The sequence below is a fragment of the Pomacea canaliculata genome, linkage group LG14 (genome assembly GCF_003073045.1).
Source record: "Pomacea canaliculata isolate SZHN2017 linkage group LG14, ASM307304v1, whole genome shotgun sequence".
Taxonomy (NCBI): Eukaryota; Metazoa; Mollusca; class Gastropoda; order Architaenioglossa; family Ampullariidae; genus Pomacea; species Pomacea canaliculata.
In genome coordinates this window covers 775,286-800,870 of record NC_037603.1, presented here as the reverse complement: position 1 = coordinate 800,870, position 25,585 = coordinate 775,286, and the positions used below count along the sequence as shown (strand labels likewise).

General features: G+C 42.4%; 3 protein-coding genes across 10 annotated transcripts in view; all 3 read right to left on the bottom strand.

Annotated features, from left to right (window-relative positions):
- LOC112555482 overlaps positions 1-25,585 on the bottom strand; it is a 70,690-nt gene that overhangs the window by 18,189 nt on the left and 26,916 nt on the right. The window lies entirely within an intron of this gene.
- LOC112554944 lies at positions 648-2,658 on the bottom strand. The gene is made up of 3 exons (XM_025223023.1): positions 2,431-2,658; positions 1,740-2,113; positions 648-1,096 (listed from the first exon to the last, which is right to left on the bottom strand). Exons 1-3 carry the CDS (start codon positions 2,616-2,618, stop codon positions 720-722), a joined length of 939 nt encoding a protein of 312 aa, XP_025078808.1. The 5' UTR covers positions 2,619-2,658; the 3' UTR covers positions 648-719.
- The window catches only part of LOC112554948, a 141,959-nt gene continuing 119,222 nt past the window's right edge, over positions 2,849-25,585 (bottom strand). For 2 of the 8 annotated variants that reach the window (XM_025223030.1, XM_025223031.1), the window contains exons 2-7: positions 13,787-13,940; positions 13,431-13,536; positions 12,439-12,602; positions 10,695-11,442; positions 9,960-10,174; positions 2,849-2,910 (exon numbers count right to left, since the gene is read on the bottom strand). In XM_025223030.1, coding sequence (XP_025078815.1) covers positions 10,975-11,442; positions 12,439-12,602; positions 13,431-13,536; positions 13,787-13,789 — 741 coding nt within the window. In that variant the 5' untranslated portion in view covers positions 13,790-13,940 and the 3' untranslated portion in view covers positions 2,849-2,910; positions 9,960-10,174; positions 10,695-10,974. The other 6 variants (XM_025223028.1, XM_025223032.1, XM_025223026.1 and 3 more) reach the window with 6 other exon arrangements.

Genomic DNA, 25,585 nt, shown 5'->3' with positions numbered 1-25,585 from the left:
GGGTGACATGACTGTTAAAACTATTTTAACCACTTAACAACAGTCTGTACCTGTTTTAAACTAACAACACAAATCTTTATTGAAACACTCATTGTGAAACGTGGGGCGACATTTATAAAGGATTTGAAACAACATTTGTACATCGTGTGAATGTGTTTGTGCCAAACAGTTAAACTTGTAACATGTGTTGTATAAGTGAGCCGCTAGTGTTTGTTGTGTTTACATCAATAAATCTCTTAACGCAATGAAGCGGAATTTGATGGACCACTCGAGTCTGTATTTAGTCTCAGAGTTCTGTCCCCTTTGTTTACAACTGGCAGTAAACAATATCAGACTGAATACTTTAGTGCACGACACTGACATTACAGTCTGATGAGGACCTTCGACAGCACGTGTACAACTTATACACACAGTGACACAGATATCACACTGGTAGACTGACACACGCACGGATATGATGACACAATAACACACACAAACCTCTGTAACAGACAAACTTGTTGACACTTGTTGTTTTGTAAACAGAGACACGGACCTCGTGATGTAAAAATCTGTAATGACGTCATATCTATTACATCATAAGGTGATGACGTGGTGATAGACTGAGAGTAGAAGAGGACAAACACTAAAAGACAATTGTTGGTGTAAGAGATGACACACGACTACAGCAGGTGACAGGTGAGTCAGTGTCAGTGTCAGTGTCAGTCACCTTCTAGCGGCTAGTCGTCAGGGGAGATAATCACAAGTTGTGACGTACAGCGGGACATGAAGTTAAGTCGGGGAGAGGTAAGGTTGTACAGTGGTAAATACTCAGATCTAACTAAACCGTACAGACAGACGACGACTTTTCTCTCCAGACCACGAACACGATGTCCACTCGCCACCCACACCACGTCACTGCGGGCCGTTGCCACGTCCTCGATGTCATAATCCTTTATCATCCGCACTGGGATACCTGCTTCTTGCAGTCCTGTGACCATACCCAGCTGATCACTTACTTTATACCAGCTCAACACCAGCACGTCTCTCCACTGTAGACAGGGTGGTGTTGTGCCGCCACTGGTAGAGGTCAATGTTGTAGATGTTGTGCTTCTCCCTGTCAACATGGATATAAACAATAGCATCGTGACGTCATCAGGTAAAGTGAGAGACACGTACGTCACTAACAGTCTTATTTACAAGACTGTTTCTCACCTGTTCGTTATTTATCACATAGGTAAAGCGGCGGGCACACGAGAAGCCAAAAGCACGAAACCAGCTGTCCCCAAACGGCTTCGTAAGCCTGCTTGTCTTTAGCTTGCGGCCTGCTTCGCGCTTTAGAACCTGTTCTACTTTTCCACGCGTTTCCACATGGCTGTGAAAGCAACAGGGTCTCTGGCGAACCTCAGCGAGGACCAGACCGTTCATTTGATCGAATTAATTAACTTCTTTGTCTCTCCTTTCTTTTCTTTTCCTTTATTTTAATAGCCAGCCATAGCACAATAACATCCAGTGTGTCCGACATTGTAGTGAACAAGGGACGCGACTCTCGCACAGTGCTTCGTTTGTGCTTCGAAACAGCGTTCGTGTGTGTGACCAGTGGCCCCCCCACAAGCCAGCTTATCAAGCAGCCCGCAAGCGGGCTCGGAAAAGCGCTGCTTCGAAAGCCAAGCTTGCGAAGCCGCTTTTGGCTTCTCGTGTGTCCGCACCTTAAGTCTTTAACTGTAAACAACGTTACACTACACAATACACACACCTACCTGTAACATCAACACGGAGACTGTGTAGGAAGCTGGCCACCTCACGACCGCACGTCACACAGTCAACTGGCCTGTCACCTGAGTGACCCTGACCTCGGTGATACAGTCGTGTGACTGGCGGGCCGTCTGTGTGGTCGGGCACACCTCGCTCTCTGTACGGCCGTACATGACGGTCTCTAGTGATCCTCTTGTCCTGCTCGACTTCCCTGACGACGGCCGGAGGAGAGCGGAGGGGTCTGGTTAAATATTCTATTTGCCAGCCGGCGGGTGCGTAGTCATGGAAACAACTTGCCGCCCACAGATGGAGACGAGGAACCTGTGTCAGCAGCAACTGACACAAAGTCTGGAACTTGTTGCTGATTCTGTAGCCAATACTGTAACATAGGATGTAGCTACACGCGTTACACTGTGTACTATTATTAATGTGTGATTCTGTTTGTGTATCATGTGTAATATTGTTACCATTGATGTCATCAAGTAATTGATGTCACAATAATGACACGTGCTGCAACACAATCTGTGTAACAGTCGATGCTTCAAAACAAATCTATGTTGACAACACAACACCTCCATCAGGTGTCACAACTGTTGAGGAAACATCACCTGTTAAGCACCAAATAGTTTTAATCCAGTAAATACAGACAACATCTACCTGTGTGTCTATCATCACACCACACGATGTACAACTCACCCCAACTCACTCGCTATTTCATCAGCGATGACGTACAACGACCCTCCGCTCGCCGCCTGTAACAAGTCGTTGACGGCCTTCACGTCGTCACCGCCATCAAGCTCATACTGCAGGAGGTGAGGCTGACCGGGTGATACACCTGCTGACTGTTGTGTCTTTACTGTCTGCAGCAACAGGTGATACAACATGGTGCACGCTGCACGACTCCCCCTCCACGTACTGACAACGTAGACGTGGTGACCACATCGCAGCTACTCTATGGCCATCAGCAGCAGCACCACAGTTTTACCTGTACCGGGCGGTCCGATGACAAAGAGTGTGGGAGGCGCCGTGTGTAGCAGGTGAACTTGCTCCGGGAAGAGTGTTATTACAGCAGTGTAGCACTCTCCTGTCCACCACACGGCCTCACCCAGGGTCTTGACACTCACACGTGGAGGACATGTGCATGGCACAGTCACTGTTGTCGCCGGACCACAGAACCTACAACAAACAAATGTTGGATACTTGACCTCATCTTACTATTAAAATAATAAATCATACATATATATTGAGTGATTTACATATTATCAAGTGGTTTGATACATTTATAGATAATACTTTTTTTTTATTGTCGTACTCACGTACTTCTATGATGAGAAGCAAATCCAAAAATTGGAAGTAGTTACTAAATTCTGTTTCTCTCTGTCACTTACGGTCTACTGTCTACTAAGAGTTGTACATGTCGCGGTGAAGCATGAATTCTTCTCTCTAACTTTATTCTCTTCACCAATAAACACTGTCACCTCCGCAATCTAACGCCAACCGGGAACAAATAGCTATTGTTAACTTTGTGAAAATAGTTTAGCTGAGTGAATAAACAAAGTAACCTCACATAACTGTTTCAAATTGTAAAGAATCGTCATAAAATATTTACAGTAAAACCTCGATTTCACGTTTCTCAAGGGACCGCCATAATACACGTGACATAGAGGAAACACTTTATTTGCTTCACGTGACATCAAGACATGGAGAAAGTATGACAGACACCGCATGTCACAATCCTGTCTAAACATATTACGATGTCAAAGTCCAACAGGTGAGCAGCCAGGTTGTGACCGTGTGTAGACAAGACTTTATGTCGCCGTGGGGATGAACTCATCCAAGGTGGCCTGTCCTGTGAGTTGTGCTCGTATTTACAACATCACGTGTCCCAACATGTCGTTGCCCCCAGGGGCCTGAAGGCAAACTTCCCTCGCGTGTCCAGCGCTGTGAGGACTTCGGACACTTGTTGGTGGTGGACCTGTTGATTCTCAATAGTCGTCGTCGTAACTTCCGGCGTCGCCATCATCTCCATCTCCACTGTGTGTCACAGACGCAGCTTCCTCGCATATTTTGTTAAGAGAAAGTTCACCGCAAGCTTCCAAGCTCTCGTCACTTATAAAAAAAAAAATTCCTCGAAGTTGAATTTAGATGCACCAGAGGTGACTATGTCCCAGTCATCTCGTACAACTTCATCATTTAGGCTTACATCGTCACTGTCATCACCGCCATGTACAATGTCCGACACACCAGACTGAACATTGAAACGAGCCTTCGTGATACAGTTCACATAGTTGACGGCTTATTTGCAGATCATGATGCGGCCACAAAGTTCATGACCCTTAAGATGTCAATGTCTATGTCCCATGTAGAAGCTAAATCCTGTAGAGATAAAACAAGTTGTCACGAAAGAGTAGTGATTGGGCTATAGTGTGGGTTTTGCACTGGTGCTCTCACTCTCTCTCAAGTGGAGGGTGGACGCGCGGGTAAACTGACTGACAGAAGGCGGAATAGTTAGCCCCTGGTAGTGCTGACCTTAAGATCAACAAAGGCCAAGCTGCTTCGCGGCCACTGACGTAGGAGCAGTCATCGCTTCAGGCGGATGTCCGCTAATTAAAAGACCATTCACGTCACGACGGACACATAACGTAAGGTCAAGAGGTTAGGCGAGACGTTTGTTGACGCCACTGACGTCACGGCGACCAACATACGCCTTCATTACGACTTAGAGAAGGACAATATTGTCACACGCGAGCCAGTGAATGGAAAGCCAGACAAAAAGGCGCCGGGGTTAAGTACCGTGTTACTAAGTGGAAACCCAAAGACTTGGGGACCTTGTCTCACACTAGCGGTGATGCGTGATTGGTTGTAGTGGTATGTCATGTGGTATGACTGACCAATCGAGTGCAAGTGTGGCTCATGCAAGCGTTTTAATATATTTTGAATCTGTTAATTATTTAATATAGCGGTTGTTTTTCTATAAAGCTTATTTACTTCATTATGTAGTTAATTTCCTTCCCTGTAAAGGGTGAGGGCTAAATGAAAAAAAGCGCCCAGTTGCTTATTTTACCCCTCGTAAATAAAGATTTGGAATTGGAATTGGAATTGTTTTAATATTGGGCTAGGACCCAAACCCTAGACTTTTTGCTACTGGACTCTTAGATGTTGATCATCAGAAGAGGAGTTCGTAACTCAAGTCTTCACCACCTCGTGGCCAGCTATCACCAGTCAGACAAGACACGCGCAGACCTGCTGGTGACGGAAACAAGGTTCACGCTGGTGCACGGGGACGATACGAGTGAGAGCTCGTCTCCATACTCGACTTCGTACATCTCTCGTCGTGGTGCCGGCCAACGGATGACCAAAGTCATCGGCCATCATTTCTTCTTCGTCGCGTCGGAGAGCTCTCCATACAATTGTGCGAAATCTCAAGTGACAGTTGTGTGTAGGTTTTGTGTGTGTCCATCAGAGACTAACACCCACACAGCAGGGCGCTTGGTTCAAGCTAAGTGGCGTGTGTATGTGTATTGTACAGAGTGACTGAGCGTGTAGTGGTGTGAGTGTGGACTTAGATTAATTGACTCACTAGGTATCTGGATTATTAAGGAGTAGGTTAACGGAACACAGTAGATAGCTAGTCATGAAAGGGATTTAGTTCATTTGCATATTCCATTCATTCCTTGAATGTATTGTAGGCTCTCGTCATTTGTTTCTTGTGACTTAATAAGTATTTGTGCTTTTACTAAAACTTGCGTTGTGCTGTTTGTTGGGGTGTGCGCTCGAGTCTGCGCTCGAGTCTGTAGCAACCGTTAATTAGTAATTTAGTGAAAGTGCATCGCGCTTATGATTATGTTGGCGTGGATGGCAGAGTAGTCGAGAGTGTAGTAACGACCTCACTACAAGGTTCTGCCCATCACACGTGCCTAGACCCCATAGGGTGAGCGACACAAGTCAAAAAAAGAATGCCGCGGGTAAGACAACAGAGTTGCGCCCCTGATTGTGTATAACGTTTAGAACACTTTGTAAATTTGTTTTTCAATAACGAAGATCAGCAGTAGTTCTTCTCTGTATGTTCACCATATGTGTGTGCCCGCACAATAAATGTCACAATGGCATTTTAATGTGACGTGTAGCACGTGCCATCTTGTAACATTGGGCAATATTCGTGTTGTCTCTGACAGAGGGAAACAATTTTTTACAAAAAAAAAGTTAAACAAATGATTTCCATCAAAACAGCAGAGAGAATAGAGAGACGATAGTAACACGAGAATGAAGACAGACCTGTTTGCCTCGGTTACATCTGCGAGGAGCACAAGGCTCCTGCCGACATCGCTCTGTGGATCGACAAGGCGAAATTATCACACGACTACAAGGTGCTCAAGCCACCACACCACAACACCAGGTGTTCAAGCCACCACACGACTACAAGGTGCTCAAGCCACCACACAACTACAAGGTCAGTTGCACCAACTGGTGGTGGGGCCCAGGGGCCGAGACCCTCCCTAAATTGAAAAAGAATGTATAAAAAAAGAGCGAGTCGCGTGTTTTCGCTGTTTCATAAACAAGACATGGGATCTCTCTTTTGGCACGCCCACTCTCAGTCGTAATTTCGCTGATTGATCGTAGTCACGTGATCAGCTGTATATGGCTGAGTGCACCTCGTGATACAAACGTAGAACGTAAGCTCAGACTTTGGGAAAGACAATCCTGCAGACCTCTATAATGTACTCGTGCGTGACGAAGCACTGGGAAACGACCATACTCACGTATCTATATTACTTTATCTATATACGTGTCTAAATTATCGTTGTATATGTACATCCCTACCTATATAACTGTATATACCTCTAAATCTATATACCTCTATATCTACATACCTCTATATCTGTACATACTTCTACATCTATATACCTCTACATGTACATACCTCTATATCTACATACCTCTATATCTACATACCTCTACATCTACATACCTCTATATCTGTACATACTTCTACATCTATATACCTCTACATGTACATACCTCTATATCTACATACCTCTATATCTACATACCTCTATATCTGTACATACTTCTACATCGATATACCTCTACATCTACTTACCTCTACATCTATATACCTACATTTGTGCCTGAAAACTGACAGGTCAAGATACAAGCACACGTGTGATGACCACCTGTAGGTCTGCTACTGCGATGACGTCAACCAACTACAGACACCCCAGGTGAGGACAGTCACGTGTGTCACGAGGAGACTGTCGCCGCTTTTGCGAAACATTAAACACACAACACGTGTGAAGTTGTCCGTGCAACGAAGCATTTAACACACAACGTTAATATAACATTCAGTATTTAAGGCTAATTAACACAGAGGTCATCACACTCCCAGTAATATATTTGAGGCTTTTGTATCCTTCACGTTGACAGCGCCGTCGTAGATGTACTCGCTGCCTCATGAATGCTGATGGCGGGTGTAAAATAGACATATGGACAGTGCCAGACTGTGTGTTAAAGACTTTCATTGTCCTGATTACCAAGAAAACAACACAAAGGACGTACAGTGAGCTTACAGTGAAAAAACGATTTTGTGGGAAGGATATGAAGTAAAATTTAACCATCTTAATCGGGTATCTTTAGTAGTTTAGAAAGTCTTTAGAAATATATCAGCCCACTTACATTCCACCTCCCACTTTCTAAGTGCAGATGGATACACTTTATTGTCTTCAAGAGTTTTTTAAAAAAATTGTTTGTAGAGGGTAAGGGTTGAACAGCTCCCAGGACAGTTCCTTTCTCACGCTGAGTACCTAACAACCGGCCTTACACTGTTTACCCGCGGGCGACTATTTTTTTTTTCTTTTTTTTTTGGTAATGTTAATCAAAACAAGCCAAAACTTTATCTTTTAATTTAACCATCAGTCTTGAAGCACATCCATCTCGGCATTTCTTACTCATGCCTTTTGTTTTGAATGAAAGCTTCGGTCACGCGAGCTAGCGTTTCTTTCGCGAGGTCGAGGTCAAGGTTTGTCAGCTTGGTAACCACGTGTGGCAGTTCGCGCATGCGTACAACAAGTCAGTGCAAAAATCATGTGCAAAAGGAATAGTCGCCACCCGCGGCTACTGGCTACTGGACCTGTTGTTACACCAGAAGTTACAAAGTTGCCTGAGCTACTTGTGGAGACTCTGACCAGACAGGCTGCATGGTGGTGACCACTGGCGCCACGGGGGAGGGGGGGGCATTGGTGTTTTACGCCGTGCCAGCAACTAAGGCTATATTACGGCAGGCAGCCAGCCCTGTAAACAGATGCCACGTGCAGAGAAAGAACAGCGTGCCCGAGACGAGAAATGAACTCTGGGCAGCCAACCTTCACTGTATTGGTGACAGGCGCTAACCGTTGCGCCACCGGGCCGCTTACGGGGGAGGGGAAGATCGTGACGAGACCATGGGAAAAGAAGATGGATGGTTCTGGAACGTTCGACGGGAAGAGAATAAGTCATGAAGCCTTAGGTTTGAAGTTTTTTGCTTTTAAAGTCAGACACGACAGGCCAACTGCCGAGTGAAACTCTTAACACAATCTACAGTTGTGAGGCGGTTCCCATCTTTCTTGTGTTCTTGCACGACCAGCCCACCCTACGTAGCCATCAGGAACTGACGTGTTAAATACACCTTTTTCTAATAATATTCAATCCACTAGTACAGGTTCACTCCGAGACACTAACAGACAATTGCACTTCATTTGATAATATTTTGTGGACTGTATCAGGCCCATGTAGGTTAAGAGAGTAGTGCTAGTTAAGTCGGGATACCTAACATAATTCTTCAAGAGTCAGAAAGATACCATTGACATTAGTAAAGTCTCTTAATTTTTTAAGTTTTCCATCCAACCGTTTCTTAATATATAAAATTGTTCTGCCTCTAATAATATTATAATTAAAGTGAATGGGCTCCCGAGAAAGTTTTTACTGCATGTTGGAATGCACTTGTTAATAAACTTTTTATAATGCCTCATCACATCTTGCCAGAATGTATTTTGAACGTGTTTACTTACCATATTCACCACCACAAGTATCAAGCTTCGCTAACTCCGGAGAAATAACTGACATCAAGCTAGTAAGACTGCCACTGTTAAGTTTCAGACGACTTAACAGCTAATGTTGAGTGTGGCTATGAAAGAGTTAACACCCAATACTGTTAGTCCTAAGCGGCCCGGTGGCGCAACGGTTAGCGCTATTAGCGCCTGTCACCAATACAGTGAAGGTTGGCTGCCCTGGGTTCATTTCTCGTCTCGGGCACGCTATTCTTTCTCTGCACGTGGCATCTGTTTACAGGGCTGGCTGCTCTCCGCCAAGGACGGTCCCAAGCCCGGCCGAAAAAGGAGGAGGGTTGGGCGTGGGGCCAGCACCCCCACCCCGTAAAAACAAATCCTTGCTACTAAAACATCGACGACAGTACTAAACTGTCGTCGATGGCCTATGCACCTGGAGGTGCGAAGGGCAAAATTATTATTATTACTGTTAGTCCTCCTTCCTGATGTTGCTTTCAACTCACAGCTCTTTTAATTTGTATGCTTAACTTTATACAGGGTTAGGGAGGTAAAAGAGCGACAGAGAGGAACTTATCCCTAGTCACTTAAAGCTGGGCCCGAAAGAAGTGAGTTCTCTTACACCCAGGGCCGTGCTTAGGGGCAGGCGGACGAGGCATCTGCCTAAGGCCCCGCGCTTCAAGGGGCCCCGCGCTTTTAAATTAATCGTAGGCTTATGTTGTAATGTGTATGCAGCGTGCTGTCAATGATAAAAGACGAGATATCCCTGAGGAAAAAAGTGACTTTAGATCCCAACTAAAACCGTGTGATCGTGGCGTGAGGGCCCCGCACCATGCCCTTTGCCTCGGGCCCCGCGGGGGCTAAGAACGGGCCTGCTTACACCTCACCCTCCAAAGTCGCAAAGTCTATATGACCTTTACCTTTATATATACACATGAGAGTTTGTGTATTTGAGTAAAAACAAAAATATATATTTTTAGTTATCTATGTGTTTGAAGGGAGAGTTATCGCCTAACTGACTTAGTGGCAAAGTTGATGTCAATATGTGCATAGTTAACATGACAGATATACCGAAAAGAAAAATGGGGAAGGAACTGACCATCAGAATCAGCGATCTATTGTGTGTCCAGCCACACCACAGTACTTACTCCCATAATCTGTTGACTACAAATAATGTTTAGTATTTACCTTGCTATTAATGTCCGGTAAACATCAAGTGTCATGTGACTGTCAGGTCCAGCATCAGCCACACGTCGCTGCCACCAGTGTCCGAGTTCCCCCAGCACGTGACTACTGACGTCCCACGGTGTCTTGGGGTCAGACAACTGATCAGAGGTCAAACAAAGACCAACCGCGCCGGCGGCATCTGTTGTTTGTGGTTTTCCAAGGCAGCGACACAGGTCCTTTACAGAAATAAAATTCACGATCAGCAGCAAAATGCGCTAAACAGTTTCCAGCTGATAGTTAGGATGCCTCATACGACCTTTGAGCTACATGCTCTTCACCCTTGTCTTAGCCTATGCTTTGCTGAAGATTGGAAACTTTCCATAGTTCTCACAAACTATACGTAAGGTCTTGCTAATTAGTTTGGCAAAACTGTTGACAACACCTCTCTATCCATCAACACTTTTCTTGTCAAGTGAGACGACCTGAATTACACATCAAGGAAACAGAACTACTTCTCATTCTTTCGTGGAAGAGTATGCAGATAAGGTTGTGATTCTGCTTAAAACTGTTTTAAAACAATAGACCCTAATAACTGTTTTGACACCTAAAGTACTAAATTTATGTATTTTAGAACTACTATATATCCCACATAAGATTTGTCATTCTTGTCTGTTATTAACACGACATCTATCAGACCTGTATCATCAGGACAATGGTTTAGAATTAATATCGACAAATTCAACCTACGAATATTACCTGAGTGAGTTGTTTGTCACCAGCGATTGCCTGCTCTACCTGATGAGCCGTGAGGTTAGGGACAGCGATGATCTTGGTGATGCGTAGACCGGAAGCGATGTCGGACACCATGTGAGACAACATGGCCTCCGCCTTGTCCAGTTGAACGATGGCCTGTTTTAGTTTCTTTCGGATGTTGTTTTCCATATCCTGCTGTGACAGACCAAGCTCTCTTACGTTGTCACCAACAGCCTTCACCTCACAGACCACAAAACCGTACTCCCTGTGAATAAGAAGCACATCAAAGTCGCCCTTGTCCCAGTTTTTTCGGCAGACAAGGGGGAAGACTTCTAGCTAAGGGCACCTGGGCTGCTGCAGCAGCATAACAAGGTTCTCCCAGGTACTGCCCGAACTGAAGTTGACTCATTGACACAAACACTTCACTGTTCTGTTGCGACATTTTCTGCAGACAAAGGAAAATGCGCTGCATGGCTGCATCATCTCTAACATCACTGTCCTGAACTGAAGTAGGTTGAGGAATGGAACTTTGAACAGCGGGAGATGGATTCACCGATACTTTGCAGGACTGACCGGCCTGTCCAGATGGTTTGTGAAGGACAAGAATATCCTGACCAGCAATGGTCTGTCTAGTCATGGGCACGCGGTTGATGTAGACAGGAGGCAGGAAGTAGGCCTGTGAGTCTACGCCAGGGAAGGCGGCCTCAACCCATTGTAACCAAAACTCCTGTGCTCGCTGTAAAACATCTTCCTGCATCAAAGTAATTTTTAGTGAAAATGCTTACAAGATTAGTCGGATTATTCTTAAATTGATATGTAATTTATTTACTATGCAAAGAACACTTGCTGGTTTAGCTGTTTTTCCTACACTTTGCATAAGAAAGTAACAGAGTGTAAAAATACGTCTTTTACTTTTCTTGGAAATAGTATATTATTTTAAAATAACTAATTTAAAGGGATACTCAAGGCTTGTGATAAGGCTGTGGCGACGGTCAAACGTTTCAAAACTATATTTAGTTACAATGACAGAGCACGAGAGCGATACAGGAGAAATAAAGGATTCGTTTCTCACTTAATTACCACTTATTAGCACTATGTCGGTTGCCGATGTTTATACAAATTGAAAAAATCCAGTGAAATCGACTCTTGTGTCCTTCCGCCGAGAAACCACGATAGCTTCCCGAGATGGTCAAGCAGAGGAGTTTTGTTGTGATGTCAGAGTCTTGTTGTGACGTCAGTCTCCTAAAACGTCAGTCTCTGACAGGAAGTGTCTGAGGTCATTGCGAAGATTTGACGTCATTTTATCGTATGACGCACTCTGTGTGTCAGGCTTGTAAGACTCTGTCTTTCGGAAACTGATGAAAAGACAATTTTGAATCTTTTCCATCTTTTGGTGGTAGTCGGGTGCAGCACATTCTAGAGGCATGGTTCTCACTATGGAAACCACACGTCATAGGGTCACGTGACGGAGAACGAGACTTCGTGGAAGCAATAAAAAGAGTCCCGTGTAATTTCTCTTATTAAACACAACATTCTACTGAAAACCTTCAACGTTTTACACATGAACACACATATAAATAGACGAGATTCAAATGTATCCTACTCTTTACGCCATTCTAAGCAGTTTTATTTTGCAAATTACAATCCCATTAATAATCTTAAATTTAAAATGACATTAACTATTAACATATAAGCTTTCTTAACTACAGAAAAAAATCTTCACCGCTCTTTAATGTAGCTACTACACCTGCGATCCAGTTATCTGATTGAGGAGCCTGACAGCATTGTTGAATTGTGTAAGGTCACCCTTTATGATGACAGTCTTCCTGTCAGGTACGGATGATGGGTTGGGGTCAACCTGTACATCAGCACCTGACCGAGTCCTGACCTCCTGGAGTCGGCGCGCGTTACCTTCAATAATGTAAACAATATGAATTATGTTAAAGGATTACAGTACAGTAGTACAGATTATCGTTTGTGTCTTCATATTTGTCACTTTTGTTTAAACATTTACAATGCTGACATGACAGTAACCTGCTTGTCACGAACTCTACGAAGGTGGTGCAATGATCTACTGTGTTTGTCCCAGTGGGCAATTTAAACATGTTAGTTACAGTAGGTTACAAATAAAAGTAGAACACGTTCACTGCAAGCTGCAGCGTTGATGTGTACAGTGAAAGGAAGGCAAATTATATATACTATAAAATAAACAACAACTTGCATCCAGAATAATCATGTGCAAACCAACATCACACACACACACACACCGACATTTATCTGAGGTTGAGCAGCAGCTTGACCACAGATGGTGCAAACGACTTCAGGTGTCTGTTACTTTTACATATTGGCAAGCAATAGAGTTTACCTGAGCCAAAAATACAAATTCTCTCGTTAGTAAATGTTAAGGTATATATAAAATTCCTGAAGCTTTCCTGTTTCTTGGTGGCAAAAAGACGTTAAATTCCTCTGTCCGACACCAATTATCTATTAATAGATGTGGACAATACTGTTCAGACTCTTTCTATCATGGACAGAGACATTGCAAAACCAGCATACAAATGAAAACGATTAAAGACTCTCAATAAACAACTGGCAGAAACCTGGTACAGTTATACAAATATAGTGTAGAGAACAATATGAACAGATTTATGTGCAACACAATCCACCCCGTGTCTGTAAGACTTGCAGCCTGTCTGCTCACAATGCCACTTGTCTGTATTTGCAAGAAATACAACTCACCTGGGTCCGTAAGACAAGCAGCCTCAGCATCAGTCACGTGGTGCAGGTAAACTTTGACTTTCCCTAAAGCTCCTGTACCAACAGCCGCCTTCTTTTTGTGTTTGCCCTGTTGGTGAAAACATCAGGTGTGACAATGAGATTAAATAAAATACAAACATATTCTAGATGTGAGGTGTACGTAAGAGGAGACCTGCTCAAACGGGAAACAATGATAATTAGAGTAACACGAGTGACACTACACCGACCCAGACTAAACTAACTAGATGTCAGAATGTGGGAAACAAACTTTGAAGGACTACGGCCATACGACTGTGTGTGTGTGAGAGAAAGAGAAAGAGGAGATGGCCAAAGCATACCATTCTCTTCAGCAGCTACAGCGACTGTCCTCTCTCACAACAGGTAAGCAGACAGGTAACAGTCGTCTGCCCTCAACAGGACCCAGTCTGTGGGGAGCATCGTCTGTCGTCTGCAGGAAACTCAATGTAAGCTGTTCGCTGAATGAAGCAGATTCTGAAAAACAGCCAGGATGTCTCCCCACTTACTGTCACAATCAAACACAATGCTTCGCTTACTTACAGACTTTTGTATATTGCATGTACTTTGCACAAGCAAACTTTTTTGTAATAAATAATACTTTGATTTCTGAGCTCTAACTTTATACGCTGGTGGTGCGGCAATTTAACCAGCGGTTTAGTGTCTTGTTAGGAACGTGGGTTATTCCCCTTCTTGGGTTGTCACTGTCATGTGATAACTAGTATAGTGCTATAGTGTTGGTGTCGCACTCTTGCTTTCCGCAAGTCGAGCAGACACGCAGCCGGACGGACAAGCGCAGGGTAGATCCGGTAGTTCAATGGCGGCCTCTCCTTCTGTCCATCAGAAGTAAAGGACGGTCGGTGTCGGGTCGCTCAAGGAGGGAGAGCGGCGATGCACTGTAGACCAAGCCCCGTATGCATGTAGACCGGAGAAGGGGTTTAAACGGGTGTAGCCTGCTCAGGGTGGATAGCAGCGAACAATTCGTATGCACGGAGCCCGGAGAAGCTGTCCGGTCTGGCGGCTCGCGTGTAAAGTTATCGGCGGCCTTCACTGTGTGCAGACACATCGGGCCTGTGAATTTCCACAAGTAGTTGTAATCATCGACAGCAACTTGATGTCAGAATCCAATGGAAAATAAAGTAAACATGTATAAATATTGATAATTGAATTTCTAAGGCGCTTGTACATATGTAAATATTTGCTCAATGCACCTCACGAAAGGATTGCAAAACAAACCTACAGTCCAGTACATGTAGACAAGAAACATGTAGACAAAATTAAACCCTAGAAATGAAAGGCTGCACATACTTTGTAATTTCATTATCTATTCAACTCTAAAAAACTTGCTGCTCAACATACAAATAATTTATCACCTTACTATACTCACAATCCTAATGCCTTAAAGTTCCATTCTTTATGGACATCAACAAACGAAAAGACCCTTATTAGATGAGATGGATGAAGACGTAAGGAATGAACCAACTAGTGCTACATTACACAAAATATTTCTGCAAAAATTCTTAAAGTTAAAGGTTATAAAATCAAATCCCCACAAATACAAGCACTGGTTAAACATGCCAAATGCTGTGCTTGTCTGTCCATAATAGAAACAGTTTGAGCATTATTGCCCATTTTATAAGATTATTGGTGTCAAGCAGACGAATTAGGGTTTTTGTTGCAATTAGTAAATTGTCGGGAAATTGGCATCTACTCAATATCTGAACATGCCACTGTAGGAGAACTTGTTTTATTGAATTCATGCAAGCCTTATGCTATGCCAAAAGTGCAGAAGCAATAAATATATATATATACACACAAAATCATTTCCTTTATCATTTCAACTGCTGAATAGTAAGTGAAAGGTGTGTGAGTGTGAAGGGTATGGTCCTAGAAGAAGGAAACTCGTAAATTTTTTTTATCAACTCATTCATTCTTTGACAGTGTAACACTCTGTTTTGTAACCGAGCACTTGCTTTGTAACGTAGCAGACTGAAAATTAACCTCTGTTATTAATAATGCTTGTCACTGGTCAATGAGGTTATATTTTGTGTGTTTGAATCACCATATTAGGTGAATGTATTTAGCAGTTTTCAACATTGATTACAATGTTGCCCTCTCCAAATGTCACTCTGTGTGTTTAGTATGTGTATAGAAATTATGTGAAATGAACCCCTCCATCGGGAGGAGCTAGATGTGTGTATTTACTAAATAGTCACTTGCTCTCAATCGTTAAATAATGCGTCATCTGGGTTATCAGTGTAATAATGTAACAAATTTAAGACAACCTTTGACTGAACACATGCTATATTTGTAAATATTTACATTTCTAAGCTCTTCAATTGTCTTTGCGCGAATGTGGGTCGGGACATTGCCCCAATGTGAGACCTGGGTTGTGGAATTTTATTTTTTATTTAGAAAATGAATGAAAAATGCACCCACTTAAAACGATAGACGGGTTAGACACATTTTCGAAACTTAGTTTATTCAACTGTCACGGACCGTCCGCAGACACGCGCATTCGTTCCACAAAAAGAAATATACTATACAGTATCAGTATATCCCATTTTCTGTCTCTGGGCTATAAAACTGTCTACATCCGGTAATTCCATGTCTTCTCAAGAAAAATTTTAAAGAAGTGTATACTACAAAAGCAATACAAGAATAGTCAAAATAACCACCAATAATAAGAATAACAAAATTAATAACTTTGCAATTTCACAAATTAAGACTTATTGCAAACAATATTAATTCCTAGTAATCGTTACTGTCTAAAAATAACAACTAAAAGAACATAATGCTAAGTCCAACATAAACAATTAGCATTCATCAACAACTTACACGTGTCTAATTCAGCAAGGAACGTCCAAACAACAAATAACACACAAACAAAGATTCTAGGCTTAGGTTACTAGAGCTGGGGAAAATAGAGACATTTAACAGCAAGACCAGTCCTACTGCCCTCTCCGTCACATTCACACTAACAAAGTTTGACATGTCACTCTGCCGGAATCCACACGGCATCAATTGAAGAGTTGCAATACTAATCCTTGACGCAGTCCGACAATTTACATCCGCAGTGTTATCATCATACATACATAACACATGTACGTCTTTGACGAAATCCAACAAGTTAATAACCGTTTAGTCCCCGCAGCTCTCCAGTCCCCGGTTTTATGTAGTCAACTCTAATCCTCTTTCCTATAGTTCAATAAATGATAAAAAAAGTGTTTTTTACAATACCGATAAGTTGCTGTCAGGCGGGTGGGTAGAGCAAGATGTAGTTGGGATGAAACTAAGAGGAAGCCTCTCCTCCTCCGGCGGTTAGTCTCAGCTGACCGGTACCCTCCCCGGTGGTGGTCGGTGCGTCAGGGTAAGGAAGGGAAGGGTAGCCCCCTCCTTACTCACTCCAAGTCCACTGCTCCTGCTCGCCAACGTCGGTGTACAGTTCCTTGCCCACCAAGAAATTTGCACGGCCTGTTGCTCTCACCACAGAGCTCCCACGGCGATGACGCGGACAACAGCAACACGTCCAGTGATGTAGTACATACTACATACTCCACTGTAGTACATACACAGTATTACTCCCACGGTAATACGTCCTCACAGGTCGCAGCAGCAGCGAGTTGGTGCAGAAAAACCACAAATCCACCAAATTGTGTTCAGCCGGCCACTGGCCGCTTACCGTTCTTCCTACGTTATTCTCCTCTATTTTTGTCGTCACCTTTTTGCCGTTATTTTGACGTCACAACTTATGTCATTTGCCCCAGGACTTCCCAAACAACATCCAGCCCGCTACCCTAGACCAAGTCAACCGCGGTTGTCGACCTTCCCGCCATACCCTCTCTACTACGTACTTATCCGTTACATCAACTATCAAGTAACAGTTCGAGTTAAGTAAATAGACATGAGTGTCCCGAGCAAATATTAAATACTTAGTCGTCATTTTAAACCACCACCTTTACTTCACTACTTCCAAAGTAATTAACATAAATTAACATAGATTAACAGATATGTGTGTTATCTATTCGTGTTTTAAATTTAAACCAACTTTGTCCAGTAGATTAGAAATTACAGTTGTCTTAAGATATCCCTAAAACATTTTCGCCTAAAAAAATGATAATTTTGTAATATTTGAAGCCGCATATCTCTTAAAAGAGACCTTTAAACTTTGTACAAAAATTAGAACTTGTACAAAAATTAGAACACCAATTAAATAGTGGTTAATTTAGCAAAAAAAAAAAAAAAAAAAAAAAAAAAACCACGTCTAGGTGTATTTAGTAATTTGGTATTTGAAGCGAAGTACTTTTTTTAAAATATATTTTCCAGTACCTTTAGATAAACATACAAAGAAAAACACTCAAAAACAAAATACTTTTGTGTGCCGATAGTTATAAAAGGGTAAACAATCGGTCGGTATTTAGTTTGTTAGTGTCGCTAGGCGATGGCGATAGCAGACTACGGCAGTAAGCCATCATTCGTGTGAATGTATAAAATATCTTTTTGAAGGTGTGGAGCACTCTTCCCTTATTCCCCCTTACCCCTGTTCCTACTCACTCTGACATTGTGAGTTCTACATGAAGGTAACAGTCACTACGTTCTCCATCTCGGGTCTCAGAAGCTACCTTGGGGGTCGCAGTGTATCTGTTCTATTATTAGCTTGGCTAATGGCGGCTGAGCCGATGTTGTGTAGGTGATGCCGGACTAGACAGTCGGCTGACAGTCAACAGCCATAGTGATATGACAAAATGTAACTGAACAGTCATATTCTAACAATAAAAGGTCTTCTCGTATAGGAAAGATAGAAATGATTGCCCAGTCTTCTAATAACCACAACTCAAAAGGCTAAGCCGATAACTACAAAGCTTTTTTCTGTCAACAGAAATAATCTGCGGATTACCAGGGATATTTGTAAATAAAATTACTCAACGGAATAGGATTGTCTGATGAAAAGTTATCAAGCGAAGATATGTAAGAGACGTGAAATACAAATAACAATAACTGTGACAAGTTAGCTGGAGTATGTGGAGAACATATATATATATGCACGTGCGTGTGTGTGATTGATCAGGTATAAATGCGAGAGACTGTATGGATACATTTTTGTATATTTCGATAGTGTTCACACTGCTCATTATCGTTCATACTGATTACATTGGCTATTATTAACCATACTGTCTCTTACTGCTCACACCGTTAATGACTGAAGACAGAAACACTTACAGTCTGTCGTCACTTGAGGTCCGCTAGTCTGTGGTGTCGCTGTATTCAAGTAGTTCATGTGTTCACTGCATTCCACTTACATTGGTGTGACTACACGAAATAACAATTACTTATCTTTCTTTTAAGTAGACCAAGCAGTAGGTAAAACCATATATTATTGAGGGAATGCGACTTACCTCTCGTCATCTTTTTCATAAAGAGGATGTCAAGATGGCGCAATCATGACAAGCCGGCAGTGAGCAAATGTCTTCAGTATGTTTAAAGATGTTGTACAAAAGTCAATCCTATCTTTGTCGGTTTCAAGTTTTGATCACATTTACTTGCTTTTAATTACAATATCACGTTCAAGAACTTACATGTTATCATGCTTAGTTTCATCGGCGATGACGTATAACGATCCTCCCCTCGCCACCTGTGACAAGTTGTTGACAGCAAGGAGCAGTGTAGCACGATATAAACGACACGACCTGACCCTGAGTCTGGATCCACTGGTGCGGAAGAGAAAGTTGTCAACGATCCTCTCATACGCACCCAACATTCACGATGTCGTCCTGACATTAGCAGTTGTGAACAAACAACTACTTAGTGTTTAAGGAGGATGTAACGGCACTCGTTAGTGTGAAATACACGGAAGGGAAAAGAAACACTAGCTCAAACTCACACTGATTTCTGTGTCTCTGTATGTCTGGCTCTTACGCCAGCAATTTCAAATCCGTTAAAAGTTAAAACATCACGACTGTCAAGGGCAGATAATATGTGGGTGGTCACTTTAATTCAAGTAGTTTCAGTTCTGTGAAAAGGTCTGTATGTTGACTGAGCATGGGGAATGAGATGGTGCTCTTGTAAGTGGGTCCAGAGCTGTGTTAAACCTACTTTCTCTGTGATCTTTTAGAGAAAAGACAAGTTGGAAACTTGGAAAGTTACAACTCAGGTGTTGTGACGGGACTGGACGGAGGGGTATCCCAGTGATGAAGGATGATGACATCGAGGACGTGGTGTGGGTGGCGCGTGGACATCGTGTTCGTGGTCTGGAGAGAAAAGTCATTTTCTGTCTGGAAGACCCTGGTTATGATTCAGTTAGGTTTTTGTTGATAAGACAGTGCAACAACGCAACTCTCTCCGACTTGACCTCATGTCCCGCTGCACAGCTTGTAATTGTCTCCCCTGGGAACAAGTCCCCTGAAGTTGACCGACACTGACTCCCCTGTCACCTGTCCTAGTTGTGTGTCTTCAGTGTTTCTCCTCTTCTACTCTCAGTCTATCACGACGTCATCACCTCATGACGTTATTCACATGACGTCATTGTATTTTCTCACAAAACAAGGTACCTTACTTACAATCTGTTAATCGCAGGGCGTAATTATCTGCCCCTACTTTTACGTCTTCAAGGATGACAATGTGTTAAGGTAGAACAACGGATAAACAACTGTTTGGTGAGAAACACAATGAGATTCAATCTCTGGTGGTTTGGCAATACAAGGACAACAACAAGAACAGATAATGGAAGCCCGGCCAACTCCAGACCCAATGTGAGCTGTGAGGACACAGAAGCTTAAAAACTGTTACTGATTGTTCATATCATTTATGTCAAGGGCAACCTGCTCAATACAGGTTAGAGCAAAGCAATGAACTGTTAATACTCTAAAATAAACACGAAAATTAACTGACATTCAACTTTACAGAGTGTTTATCAGTGAATATAAGAATTCTCCAAGCGGGTACACACAATCCCTGTAATTATGTACCTGGCCGGTGGCTTGTTATTCGAGACTAGACCTCAACTGTAGGCGTCTGTCGTGTCCTAATTAAAGTGACCACGTGACAACCACATGCTGTCATAAACTCAGACCATTGTGTACATTCTTGGGTGTTCCTCATAGTGCCGTAAGCACATGATTATGGTGGTTGCTGCCTCTGGTGTGAGCTGATCACAGTCGATGAATAAATGCAAAAATATATTAATAAAGAAATCCTCACACGAAGGCTGACTTAAGTTCACTTGCCAAATGGCCAAATCTCGAGCCAAGAACTAAGGTAGAGTTAGGTTTAAACAAACAAACAGCTTCACTGTTTCAAAGTTCAAGGTTGCAACTCTGAATGAAAGCAATCAAGGATGGCAGTTGAGTGGTAATGTGGAAGGGAAATTCTCTCTTCACAGTCTGCTAATCAGTCCACATCAAGCTTTCCTGTTTATTTTCTCATCTGATGGCTGTGCTCCTTGTTCTCTCTCATTTCAATTACAAAAGTCAATTATGCATGGCGCTGCCTGTGGGCTGTAGCTGCACTACTGGGAGTAAGTTGACTGCCATTACCGCCATGTTGGTAGACTTCACACTAAACACCGAGGGACTTGCCTGTAACTCCACATGTCTTTGAGAAGGATGATGCCACTCAACAGGTCGACAATCTCTGTTTGGAAGAGATTTCAACGCCAGCAGGTGCAGACTGTACTGAGACAAGGATCATTATTTGAGTGAGTTTACGAGAAACAAACTAAACAAAAACACAAAAACACCAACAAACAAATATTATTATCAATGAATCATAAACAGGACCGCCATTGGACCATGGCAATACAAGGATAAGAACAAGTGGGCAGCCAGGGCAACTCCAGACACTTCCACAGCTATTGTGTGTGTTCACAGCTACTGTGTGTGTTCACAGTTATTGTGTGTGTTCACAACTACTTTGTGTGTTCACAGACTTATAGAAGTTCGTGGTCCAAGAAATTCAACTACGTGGTATGACTGAGTCCTGTCAGGTGGATGAGGCTGAAACAAATCACACGGCTCAACAAATATACTAGTAGACAGTATTAAGCTCTTGAATCAGGGTGGAATGATTAGTTGTGTAAAGAATCAGCAGAAAGATTCAACATGGACAGGATTTAGTTGTCAGTCTTGTCCAGAGTAGACAGAACATCACCGGTCACGGCGGGCAGTTTCAGTGGTGTGAACAGGACCGTAAACAGACTTTAACAAAGAAATGTCACGAAAGAGTGGTGACAGAGCTGTAGTGTGGGTTGGCCCGTCTGTTCTATTCATAAGACAAGCGGGCACGTAAGCAAACAAACTGGCTGAAGGTGGACTAGAACCTCGGGGCTCATAGCACTTGACACGCGCGACGCTTACATCACCTGGAAATGAAAGGCCGTTGACGTCATGACGGTCACGTAAGGCAGGGTCAGGTGTAGCCACGTGGCGCCAGTGACACACTCGACTCTCGCTTGCTCGCGCACGCAAGCACACACATATCGCTCGCTCGCTCGCTTTCTCCACTCGTTTCCCTTTCTCTCTCTCTCGCATGCGCACGTACATATACTGCCACTCTTTCTCTTGAAAGTGTACGCACACGCACACACACATAGAAAAAAAAAGAATTAAAACCAAGAGACAAAGAAAGTCGTGCACTATTAAGCATTTAACAGATATTACATTAAATATTTTTTGTGGTTTGTGTTCCAATTTTATGAGCTATGTTCATGTAAATATTTCTTCCAAATCTATCACTTTAATTTAAACTACAACAAAAAACAATTATATTCTCCCTCTCGCGCACGCATAGATCTGTACACACGCACACACTCTGTCATTCGCATTTAACAATAGTTACAAATGAAGTTAATGGCCTATCAGCTGACCCTTACCCCATCTACCCCTCTAGCAGCCCGTCCGGTCGACTTGTGTAGGAAGCAGAAGTGCAGCACAAACCCTGTGGTTATAAGGCTATTCCTTGTTATCTCATGACACAGCTGTCGTCGGTGTTTCTCCTATTCTACCTTCTGTCTATCACACGCAATCACCTCATACTGTCATTATATTTTCTCACAACACAAAGTCCACTTTCTGTGTTTTGTTTACACAATAACTAGTGTCAATAAAAATATCGTACGTCTACACACTGGGTTTTGTTTACACAACGACAGTTTTAAGTTACAAAAATTGTATTATCTACTTTTCATCGTCTGAAGTAAAATAATCATTCTCGAATATATTATGTATTGAGGCTATCTTATTTCAGAAGTGTTTGTGTGTGTAGTAGTAGCAGCAATATGTAAACATGCGCGTTTGTGTGTCAGCATATACGTGAGAGGTGTGTGTCGTGTTTATATAAATGTGTATGTAAGAGGGAGACAGCAACAGACGTCTATAGACTTCGTGGTTATAAGTTTAAAACACGATGTTGTCTACTGCAAGTGTTAAACAAAGGTGACAGGACTCGGACTAAATACAAACACAAGTCGTTCATCAAAACCCGTTGAGTGGTTCACTAATAAGAAGACAACAAACACTACCGGACTCAGGGACACAACACAGGCATAACACGGGAAGCTCTTTTGCATAAAAAAAAGAGTTTTACTAATATTTTTCTTAATCGTCTGCAAACGCTGCATGGGAGTTTTATTTATTTTTCAAAAAAATATTTTTTTTCTTTCTCTCAATAGATGAAAAATGTTCTATACAAGTTTAAAAAGCGATGACCACAGAATCTCTGAATCAGCTTCAAATAAACTCCAAATGTTTACAAGCAAACAACAGATGTCATGATGAAATAAAACTACAAATTATTATTTTTCTCAAAGTGGACAGGTTTTTGAATAAACTGATATAAACAGAATGAAGGAAGAGACCGAAATGATGACAGCACAGATCAGAAGAAAACAAATTGTTGTTAGAGACGCTGTGAACGTTTATCAATGAACATGTATTGAATAGTTCACTTGCAAACTTACTGTACTCGTGTACATTACCCCGGTGTTCAAAATAAATACCGTCTATCCCGTGGTCGAGTCGTCTTAACGCAGTGTTCAAGTCGACCTGTTGAGTCACGTGATCACACTATACAGCATTCTTATCTCCCTGTACTTATTGTGCTCACCACAGTAGTCACACATGTAGCTTTACATTTGTGTAATCAGACAGATCCGCTATGTTTTCATGACTAGCAAAGCATTGTGGACCATCGGTTAGTCGCGGCTCCTACAAATGCTGGCGTCTCTCAGTCCGTCCATCTTTGTTGCTCCAGGGAAGAGGACAGAAGATCCGAAGGAGGGTTTTCACTTCAATTCTAGTTCTTAGTCGTGGGTGGGCTTATTAATGTTATACTAATAATATTTTTCTTAGTTATTGATAAAACCTGAATAAGCATCATCAGACGTGAATACTATTTTTTTCCACACGCAAAACAAAATGATGAGAGTAATGTCCCTTGGCCTAACAGGCACAAGGGGACCAGTTGTTTGTCCTTTTCTCTTCTCTGTGTATCTACGTCGAGTTTTGGTTTCTCCTGCTCATCTGTGATGGTTATTACACCGTTTACCTCTGTTTAGGATGGTTCTTCAGTTCTTGTGCTGCGTCATTTCTTACAACAGACATCTTCCTCAACTAACTGCTGCTGTCTGCTCTTCTCCCATCTTTGGACTTTGGACAAAACTTGATTTTCCGTTTCCTTTACTGTCACTTACAGTTGTTTTAGCACTGGGAACCATTGTGGACTATTGTGTCTAAAGACTGACAAAAGTCATGTCAGACAAATCATCAACAAAGCATAGAGCTAGTGGTCACATATTATTTGTGTATAGACCTAGTGATTGTGTATATATAATACAGCTAGTGGTCACACATACCTTGCGGGGTGTAGTGCATGCTCTGCAATACTTACATACGATAGTATTGGATCTTTCAAGAAAAATCTTAAGACTCACTTGTTTAAACTTTTTTGAAGTTTTCATTTGACCTGCAGTTTGGTGGCTGCTGGGATCACCGCGCATTGAGCGCATCTTTGTGATGCGGATACTAGCGCGCTACAAAACTACATCATCATCATCATCATCATACCAAAGATGTCATACACAGGAATGTGAAGGGTAGCCATGTTTTATCACCAGGTAGCCTACAGGTGTGTCTCACTGACTCCACAACTCTCTTCCTTCTGATCGTTGTAAGGCAGCCAGGGCAAGTTATTTGGTTATTTGTTTGGTTATCGCTTTGTTATTTTATTATTAGTTAGAGGTTGACTACCGTTCTCTTCACATCGTTGTTGTCAGCTTTTCTTTTTAGATGAAAGACACTGCTCGTTAGGGATTACCTTCTGTTGCCTGCTTCCTGAGTGAGCGGTGTTATCTTCATCGGTAGCAGCGCCTCTTTCTTTAGGTTTAGTACTCGGTCTGTAACCTTACTTCTTGTGATGTGAACTATCGAAAACAAACACGTGTCTTTGTTTGCTGGATGAGGTCTACTTTGCTTTTACATTTTATTGGCTGCCTTCTCTCACTGTCGCCCCTCTATTCCTTGAGATTCTGTAGTTTTCTGAGAAAATACAGTCACCGTACTTTCGCTAGTGCTGCTTTCAATATTTTTTTCAACTTTTTCTTTTTTTTTTTGACACCTTTTATTAAAAAAACAGAAAACATACAACACAAGAATAACCAGCACCTCAGCGCAGTTCACCGCTCTAGCAAAGTGACCCCAAGACACAGTACAGCTGCAGTCAAACATACATGAAATGTCTAGTCCCAAGTTATACATGTGTTTGATCCATCAAAACACATCGGAAAAGGTTTCTTTAGTCAATAGATCATCACACACAGAGGTACAGACGCGTTTTACCTTCGCCCTGATCATCGCTTTCCTGACAGACGACAGTCGCTGTCCACCTTTATCCTCCATCCACATGACGTCACTGAGGGCTAACATCACATGTGACAAGATGTTGCAAACTGTAACAGTGTCATGTGATCTTGGCGTAGGTATTGTATCCTGTCATTGCTATTTATTGGTTTATTTGCTATCTGCTGTATATTTATATTGTCAGCCTGTTGTTTGACTTTGTTGAAACAGTGAGCACGTGGTGCCTGTGGGTGATATGACTGTTAAAACTATTTTAACCACTTAACAACAGTC